This window comes from Aedes aegypti, unplaced genomic scaffold (genome assembly GCF_002204515.2).
Source record: "Aedes aegypti strain LVP_AGWG unplaced genomic scaffold, AaegL5.0 Primary Assembly AGWG_AaegL5_hic_scaff_1445_PBJ_arrow, whole genome shotgun sequence".
NCBI classification, from domain to species: Eukaryota; Metazoa; Arthropoda; class Insecta; order Diptera; family Culicidae; genus Aedes; species Aedes aegypti.
The window spans coordinates 22,642-32,854 of record NW_018734884.1 but is presented as its reverse complement, the minus strand read 5'-3'; the positions used below and the strand labels follow the sequence as shown (position 1 = coordinate 32,854).

At 39.9% G+C, this 10,213-nt stretch overlaps 1 protein-coding gene across 1 annotated transcript; it reads left to right on the top strand.

Annotated features, from left to right (window-relative positions):
* Window positions 1-2,342: 2,342 nt before the first annotated feature.
* On the top strand, window positions 2,343-3,454 carry LOC110680468 (probable 4-coumarate--CoA ligase 1). Its single transcript, XM_021856273.1, has one exon. It carries the CDS (start codon window positions 2,988-2,990, stop codon window positions 3,420-3,422), a length of 435 nt encoding a protein of 144 aa, XP_021711965.1. The 5' UTR covers window positions 2,343-2,987; the 3' UTR covers window positions 3,423-3,454.
* Window positions 3,455-10,213: the final 6,759 nt, after the last annotated feature.

The following is a 10,213-nucleotide window of genomic DNA, read 5'->3' as shown; positions in this document are numbered from 1 at the left end:
CAGTTAACCCAAATTTGGATTATCCCACGGAAGAGCCAAATTGCGTCAAAGAAAGTCAAAGTTGCGATAGGAATTTTTCAACCTTGTTTCTTTTTACCGTGGGTGTAGGGAATATAATTAATGACTATTGAACAATTTATAATTGATCACAGCAATCGCGGAAAAGAAAGATGATCTTAGGAGTCGAGTATAGGAAACGAAATTTAATAAATCTGTCTTAACAGAGATCTTGGAGAGAAAACACGATTTAAAAAAAAAACTAGTTGTTCTCATTTCACCAATTTGTCCGATTGTCCCGTCGTCAAGATCCATTTCAGTTCCTGTTTGTCGTCTGAAGTTCGTTCCTGTCGCTACCTGTCGTCTGAAGTCCGATCAGTCCTGTCGTTGTCCAACTGTTCATCAAGTTCCGTCCAAGTTGCTGTCTAGCATCTGAAGTTTGGTAAATCTCACCGTAGTCCAGTCATACGTTTTGCCTGTCCGTTTGTCAAGATCCGGCGCAGTTGCCGTGCGTCATTGAAGCTCCGTTTCCTCCTGTCTGCTAGTTCATCTAGTCCATTTGTTGGCCGTTTGTCAGTAAAACCATGGGAGGTCACCACAAAGGGAAACAACGTATTCATGTGAATAAAAAGTTTTTGAAGTTCACCGGGAAAGTATAAAAAATAATTCATATAAAGCTCTCACTATGTATGGAAGGCTTAGCCTTCATAGCATTATGAAACGGCCTACTGGGTGACAATACAAAGTTTGTTGGGACAACTAGTACTCAATAAATTAATTCAGATTTGATACAACAGTGTTTTTTTATTATACTGATGCATCAATATAGGTGCAAAGAAGAGAATTCTTAAGAAAAGTATTTATTAAAAATAGCTTTAAGATTAAATTTTATAAATATTGTTCGATAGCTTCTATCATTTTCGCCTCGTACATCATAAAAAAAATACACAATGTAATTTATTAGTGCGGAACATGTACAGTCGAAGCTCGTTATAGCGACAACTTTTATAGTGTCAAAAGCTCTCTATAGCAACAAAAAATGTCCCTTGAAAAACATTTCAATGTTATAACTATACTCTACATACTCTATAACGACGGTCCCTTGCGATGTCGATGATAACAAGCTTCAACTTTACACTTTATCTGGTAAAATACACATTATTCGAGCTAACCTCCACTAAGGAGCATTTTTGGAACTTCACTACATTTTGCTCATAAATTTGATTTTTTGGACCACTGTGTGTGTGTGGTTCGTACCTCCTCTTACCCGGGAGCGACCGTTATCACTCTTCATTATTTTTTGCTTCGCAGATTTGCACATTGTAGGTCAACGGCATTTTAATCTACTTTGTTCTACTTCTCTGCACTAGCTTGAGGATTGTCCATAAATTACGTAAGCAACAAAATGTGCATAATTTCAATGAGTTTCCATAAGATTGATGAACAGCCCTCAATCAGAATTTTATTTTTTACCATTCTAAAAGTTTTAAACAGAGTTCTCAAACGGCCCCCTACGTCTTGAAAAATAAAAGCCAAAGTATAAAGCGTCGTAATTTTCCAGTAGGTAGCTGATGATTCTAGAAACAAACTATCTATGACAACAACAATTCACGGCATATTGGAACAGACAGAGCAAGACTGCACCTTCATTCCACACTATCGCGTTAGTCGCAACTGAAAGCTGGGGCTACTTGGATTGCTGCTGTAGTCGCTCATCATGCATCATCCGAGGAACATCTTCACCTACTACGATCCATCGAAGAAAATTTGGAGCGGTTTGCCGAGGAAGCCGATCTTCAATCCCGTAAACAAAGCCTCGGAGATCTTATCTTGCAAATTCTGGAGCGCAATGCAAATAAAGTGATGCAGATCAGTGCCGATAGTGGGGCGGAGGTCACCGGTGGTGAGCTGCGTCTCCGAACGATTCCGAATTGCCCAGCATCTTACTCGGATGGGATACGGTTTTGATTCGAAGGACATTTTTACGATGATCGTTAGAAAATGGGGAGCACACCGCATCAGTGATGTTTGCTTGTTTCGCTCTGGGGGTACCCGTCAATACGCTGGATCCTTCGTTTCAACGGGATGATCTGAGTCACATGTTCCAAGCGGTTCGACCGAAAGTGATCTTCTGTGAGACTGAGTCGTTGGAGGAAACGATCGCTGCATGTGAACTGGCTGCAATTACCCGCGCATCATTCTCATGGGAAGTCATGTAGAGGGGTATGATCAAGTGGATCGTCTAATGATGGTAACGGGACAAGAGGAACTTTTTTGTGTAAGTGTGCCGTTGTGATCACTGCTAACTGTAAAAATTGTTGAAAATCGTTTATTTTCAGTCCAACTACGATTGCAGATCCCGTCAAGCACCTGGCGGTACTCATATGCTCCTCTGGAACAACGGGTCGCTCGAAAGCCGTTTGCCTGTCGCACTCGATCTGCATCGCTCACGTGGCCAACTTCTTTCGAATGCCATCCCAGCGATCGAGCTTTCGCCTTCAGTTCCCTGTATTGGCTGTCCGGATTGGTTATTCTGCTGTGGCGGTACGATCCTTGGTGCCACTCGGATCATCACCCGCCAGACGTATCGACCGGAGTTGGCGCTGGACTTGATCAGGAAATTCAGAGTCCGGCCCTCTGCATAACTCCTTCCCAGGCGTACGGAATAGTCCACAGTGGGTTGGCAAAACCGGAGGACTTCACCAGCATTCGTCACGCCTTCTGCGGTGGAAGTGCCGTTTCGACATCGCTAAAGCGATCCTTTGAACAACTGCTCCCCGGACGGTTCCCTGGAAGTTGCCTACGGGTTCTCGGAGATTGCCTACTCGGTATCGTTCAGCAAGGGGGATCTCTACCGAGATGGATCAGTAGGGTATCCTCGAGCCGGTACGGAGTTCAAGATTATCGACGACAACGGAAATGCCCTGGATAACGGCCAAGACGGGGAGATTGTTGCCAGAGGCGAGTTTGCGTTCCAGGGTTATTACGGAATGGATCAACCTTTCGGGGACATGTTGGACAGTGATGGATGGCTTCACTCGGGAGACGTAGGGCGATTCGATGCGGATGGTTACCTTTACGTGGTGGACCGGAAGAAGGAAATGTTCAAATACAACAACTTTCAAATATCGCCGACGGAGATCGAATGCGTGGTACAGGAAATGGAAGGAGTGGCCGCGGTGTGCGTGGTCGGAATTCCAGGGGAGCCGAATGACTTGGCAACAGCACTGGTGGTCAGGAAAAACGATTGCGCCGAAGTGATGGATGCAGAGCAAATTGTTAGAAAAGTGAATCTCCAGTTACCCGATTATAAGCATCTTAGAGGAGGCGTGTATTTTGCCAAGGAGCTCCCTTTGACTCCATCAGGAAAAGTGTTACGTCGAAAGGTGCGGGAAATGATTATGAACTTGATGGACAATAAATGACTTCCAAACCCTGCTTTGGAGAATACTAAAATAATCAAGTACCTAAAATAACATTAAACTGTAAATATTTCTATGCAAACTAGTTTTATTAAAAATTAAGTAGTTTAAAATTATCATTAGATATTTAAAAAACTAGATAACATGAAAATGTTGTGGTGCCAACGAAACATTCAGCATCCTTGGAAGAGATGCGGAGCTGATAAAAACTCACCAGTGTGTTATAATCTCGCAGGGTCAAACTAAGGTTGGAGGGCTGTCGCTTGAAAAATATTGTTTGAACCAATGTGGGGTATCCAGCCTTTTACGCTAGCCTACTATAAACTTTGAATCACCCCTTTTTGACATTTCATGCCTACACTACATTTTTTTTATGGTTTAATCGAAGCAAACTTTGCGATGTTGAAAATGGATTACCTGCTTTGCTCTTGTCCACAGTTGATCAGCTGGAGTTTTCACATTTTAATTTGTATGGGGAAAGACATCTAACTTCAAGTTTCTTGAGAGTGGAAGCTGCCACCAAAAAAATTTTTGTTAGGATGATAACCATCATCATCACGCACAACCGGTACCAAACATTTTGTTGAAAATATTACCAATTTTGAGAAATAATTCGTTAGATGCATTTCTCCATACAAATATTTTCGCGTTACCTTTAAGCGATTTTTTTTGGCCTGATTCGCTACTTACCACATAGTAACGCACATGCGCTAGTGTCTATGTACAAAAAAACACTCAAAGGTAAGGCGAAAAAATTGTATATGGCAGCTAACGAATTATTTCTCAAAATTGGGAACTATTTTTTTATTATTTGGTACCGGTTGTACGTAGTGTTAAGGTGAAGATGAATCGAGGCCAAAGTTCGAATATACAAGAGCACGGATCTGCGAACCAAACATCCGTTGAGCTGAAAACCTAATCGATTGGTCACCACCCGCTAGTGACCAATCGATAAAGTTTTCAGCTTAAACGGATGTTTGGGTTCTCCAGATCAGTGCTCTTTAAAAATTTGAACTTTGGCTTCGATTCATCTTCACCTTAATGACTATCACGCCTACCAATTTGTTTTTGACGTAGAACTACGTCTTTCTTCCTCTGTACAGGAGTGAAAATTGGAATTTCAAAACCAAGAGCGTTTACGGTTTTTTTTAAACTAGTTTCGTTTATTTGGGGCTCAAATGCGAGTAACGCTTTACGGATTCCGAAGTTCATTTTGGTACTATTTACAATTTGTTTACTTTTTCATTGCCAAAGTTAGTATGGGATGGGAGCCAGGGTACTCCGTGGCAACTCGAGGTTAATGGTCACAATTTTGAAAGGGAAGGACATGGTAAGGATTGGGTTTAGGGTTCTCTGCAGCTCATCCGGGAGGTATAGCGTGGTAGCTCTATTATCGTGTCATGGCGTTGGTCAGAGCCGTAGCGTTGCCTCATGGCGCCCTTGGCAAACCTCCATTTGTGCGCCCCCTAGTCAAAGTGAAAACTCAAAAAACTTTGTTTGTCTTTGAATGGAACAAGTTTACATTAAATATATTGAAGAAAAAAAATCCTAGAGGTTTCGTATTGAAAGAGTATCATGCTGAATCTCACGGCTTTACTAAAATTCGAAATTTATGAAACTGTTCGAAAAAACCTAACATACCTTGTATAAAAGAACCGTCTGGTGATATTATCAATATAATTTTTAAAATAATTTTTTATTTAATTTTTAAATAAAATAAAAACCATCTTTGCTCAAAAATTTATTTCTTAGCCAAATATAAAAAGACTTTACCTGTAAAATACTATCATTACTAAGAGCCTGAAATACTCACGTTTTCCTATGTCATGGATTGTGCGAGAATCCACTCCTTAAATCTGCGGGATCCTGCTGAGCATCTTGTAATCAAACTTTCCAAATTTTTTAAAAATCTTGCGCAAGATAATGTAAGATTTCTGCTCATTATTTTATGAAAAAAAAAAACTTCCCAAAATTTGCGTTTTAGGATTGCATGAAATTTATGCTCAAGGTTCTTTATATATATTTTAAAAAATTTTGTTGATATGATGATACAATAAAAACTGTGTTTGAAAACCTATCTAAGCTATCTAAGTGATTATCGACCATCTCATAGTTTTTAAGAAATGTAGTTTACCAATAAACAGTAATAGAAAGCGTAGATTGCGGAAGGATCTAGTGTGATCAAATTAACCCTCTAATACCCAAATTTTTATTTTCGATTTAAGTATTATTTTTTCGTTATCTAAAATCGTTCTAAACACCGTTTTGGGCATTTATTTATTTTTATTCGCAATTTTTTAAATTTTGGTTTTTGATTTTTATAATTTTTATTTTTGAACATCCCTAGCTTTTTTCATTTTTTCTTGAAGCCTTTTCTAGTTGTTGATTTTGGGCAATAATAAACATTTTAATTGTTACCGGTATTTTGAAAAGATTAATTTTTTTTTTTTCGGAGCGTATTTTATTTTCCGTGAAACTAACGGAAAAACAGGTTTGAAATGATTTTTAATACCATCGGGCCTCTTCGTTTGTGATAGGTTAATCGTAGAAAAAATATAAAAAGGTACGATTTTTTTATATTACACGTTTAATGAAGCCCAGGCATTTGTAGGTTATATAAGAATGCAATTTTTTTCAAACAATTTCTAAAATACAAAAAAGTTTCAAAAGTCATAAAAAACTTTTCTTATATGCGTGTTATGAGTCAAGGTATAAGCCAAAAATAAAATCATTTTGATTTTCGAGCTACCGAAAAAATACACAAAATTCCAAAGTGTACCCCGTCTAAAGGCGGGGTTGGGTATTAGAGGGTTAATATAATTGATAAAAACTACTAGCTCATTCTCATTTTTAAATATCAATCGAACGTCACAAATCAGATTTATTTGTAAAACAGTTTTTACGGCTATTAGAGCTCACAAAAGAAGAGCGTTGAAGCCTAACTGCTTAAATTTTGGAATTTGGAAGTTAATTTAAAAAAAATACTAAATATAAATAAATTTAATAAATAATAAATTTATAACATAAACTTATTTATATTTATAAGTTCAAGTAGTTCTAAAAAGACTCTTCAACTTAATGAATTCTGTAATATGTAAACAGGGATGTCAGGTTGTTTCTTTTTTCAAATATTTTGATGGTTTTAGAAATTTCAACTAGAAAAGACTGGGTTTCCTATGTCTTATATGGAAACCTTAGTATGTCACTATAAATTTGTATCTGGATCTTCCAGATTTTTGTAAAATGTAGACTTGAAATCTGGGAATATTACAGACAAATCTGGAAGTTTGGTAAACGCTGTTTTTGAGATGCTTTACTGCTGAAAAAATTTTTCTTCAATTCTTCACTGATATGTTTTCCATTTTTTTTTTTCCGTTGGATATGTTTGTCCCAAAATTTTGCCATGTGCTCATTTTGGCGCCCCCTGACGGCTGGCGCCCTTGGCGGGTGCCAACCTGGCCAACCGCACGCTACGCACTGGCGTTGGTACCAATTTTCTTGCCGGTATTCGTCTGCCTGATGGCCAGGATCCTCAATCCAACACAAAAGGGACAACACAGAAGAAAAAAAAAAAACTGGAGAAAAGAACACAAGAGAATTAAACTTTTATACAAGACAAGCGGGGCCATATAGCCGTAGCGGTAAACGCGCAGCTATTCAGCATGACCAAGCTGAGGGTCGTGGGTTCGAATCCCACCGGTCGAGGATCTTTTCGGATTGGAAATTTTCTCGACTTCCCAGGGCATAGAGTATCTTCGTACTTGCCACACGATATACACATGCAAAATGGTCGTTGGCATAGTAAGCTCTCAGTTAATAACTGTGGAAGTGCTCATAAGAACACTAAGCTGAGAAGCAGGCTCTGTCCCAGTGGGGACGTAACGCCAGAAAGAAGAGAAGAAGACAAGACAAGCGAAGGAAAACGAAGAGCGTTACGTTGGCATGAAATATTTTAAACGTTTATAACTTTTTGCTGGCTTAACGAAATTTCTTGATTAGTACCTCAATCGAAAGACAAGACATCAAAAGCTTCATGTCGTTTGCTTACTGAATCCCACATACCTGTCCAAATAGTTTTATAACTGTTTTAAAAAAAGAACGTTGATATCAAAGCTAACCAGCAGGATCGAGGAACTTGAAAAGAAGAGCACGAGTAAGAAGGAGAAGAAGCGATCCCGCAAAGATCCAGATCATGAAGGATGAAGGTAGCGCTCCGAAATGGAAACGGATTCTAGTGCCAAGCAGACTGCCCCCGGACAACCCAGCGTAGGCGTCTCGAACCAGGTAAGTGCTGTCCTTGAAAAGCCAAGCGTTCAGAAACACAAACGCCACCCAACCACCGAAATTCATGCCCCTATTGTTAAAAAAGCAAGTGCTGACCAATCGCAACAATCTTCTGATCTTGCTTATCCCCCATTGAATAACAAATCTCCCTCAAACCACCTTGGCATTCTCGACCAACTGCAAACTCTAATGGATTCCACTCGTCTCAACTCTCCTCACTCACAATCTCACAATGGCCAACACACCAAACCCCATAAATAGTCAATCGTCCTCTATTCAACCAACTCCAATCCTGCCTAGCATTACCAATGGAATCTCTTCGGACTTAAAGGTAAACTCTCAGAATTACAATTATTAATATCTCAATTCAACCCTATTGCTTTAGCGTTACAGGAAACAATGATTCCCAATTCAACTTCAATAAACTTCATCAAAGGTTATGATCTGTACATTTGCGAAAAACCCTGATAATCCCTCCAGAACCGGTACAAGTTTAGCCATAAAATCTGATATTCCTCATCGTAGAATTTCTCTCCTTTCATACGATTCTTTATTCGCAGTAGCCATAGAAATTGATTTCCCCTTGAAAATCACACTGGTTTCCATTTATATCTCTCCCTCACATAACCTCCCCATTAAAGCTAGTCTTGCCAAAATACTTGACCAAATATCATCCCCTGTTCTTCTGATGGGTGATTTTAATGGTCATTCAACTCTTTGGGGCTGCCATCGTAATGATTCTAGAGGATCGATTTTATGCCAACTCTTTGACGAATATGGCATGACTCTGCTGAACGATGGTAGTCACACTAGAATCAGTCTCTCAACTGGCAATCATCAGCTTTAGACCACAGACAAACAGACGTCACACTCTCATCATTGTCCATCGACCACCTTTTTAACGGTCAATTCAAAAATATGTTAGGTGGCCAATCCGCCACCCGCAGCGCTTGCTTCGTTTTGTTCGTGTTTGACGTTTACACACTACCGCCATCTGTTGGCCCGTCGGCCAAACACGCTGATTTTAGCATTGGGCGTTACATGTCCTCGTGACTATGATTTTGATCGAGATTTGTTCTAAGTGTTACGTCTGTTTATCTGTGTTTAGACCTTTCAGTATCCTCCCATAGCCTCAATTCCCAGCTGTCTTGGATGGTCCACAATGACTGTTGTGGTAGTGACCATTTTCCTATTGTTATCCCAACTGAATAGAGCTCCTCCTGTGTCTTTCTGCCGGTCCTCGTTGGAAATATGATCTGGCTGACTGGCCTAGCTATCAAAACGAGGTCTTCTCGGTATTTTCCAACAGAGCCCCCTTCCTCAGCTGAGGAATTCGTCCAACAATTGTTTGCCATAGCTACGGCACCACATTCCCAGAACCAATGGTTCTCCCCGGTAAAAAATCGGTTCCATGGTGGAACCCGAGGTTCGTTCTGCAGTCAAACTTCGTCGCAAAAAATTACGTGCTCTTCAGAAGATTGCAAAGGAAGATCGTAAAGACTCTACACTTTTTCTGAATTCAAAGCTGCTAGGAATTGCAGCCAGATCGGTCATTAAACAGGCCAAACAGGACAGCTGGGACGAATTCATCTCCTCTATTAACCCTGACAGTACTTCAAAGAACTGTGGGACAAAGTCCATCGATTAAACGGTAGTAAAAGTAGACAGCCTATTAAACTAAAAATCAGTAATCAAATCACTGAAATCCTTCAATTATAATCGAACATCTTGCTGATCACTTTTCCCAATCATCTTCCTCCTCCAATTTACTCTGATAACTTCATTTCCCACAAAAACACCATAGAAGCATCTTCTCCCAATTTCAATACTGATGAAAATCTAGATTATAACTGTGATTTTTCATACGAAGAGTTAGATTGGGCTTTACACAGAGTCCACGGGTCATCGGCTGGCCCGGATGATGTAGGCTATCCACTTCTCAAGAACCTTCCCCTAATTGGTAGATCCATCCTCCTTTACAATATTCAACGACATTTGGAACCGCGGTGAAATCCCTAACTCTTGGAAAGAAGTTTAGTTGTTCCCATTCCCAAACCCGATAAAAATAGAAATAATGCCGACAGTTTCCGCCCCATTACTTTATTAAACTGTATTGGGAAGATTCTTGAGAAAATGGTTAACAGACGACTCATCACTCTTCTGGAATCTCGTGGTTTACTAGATAATCGACAGTTTTGCTTTCCGCCCAGATAAAAGCACTGATGACTATCTTACCGAACTTGAGGATATCATTAACTCTCACCTGGAAAGGGGAATGCATGGTGACGTTGTATCCCTTGACCTGTCGAAAGCATACGACCGTGCGTGGCGTTTTCCCATTCTCAAATCTTTTGAAGAATGGGGAATCAAAAGGTCGCATGGGTCATTACGTCCAAAGCTTCCTTCAGGATAGGAGATTTAGGCAACAACCGATCTGAGTTGAGATGTCAAGAAAATGGTATTCCTCAAGGTTCGGTAATTGCCCCAACACTCTTCCTCATCTGCATACA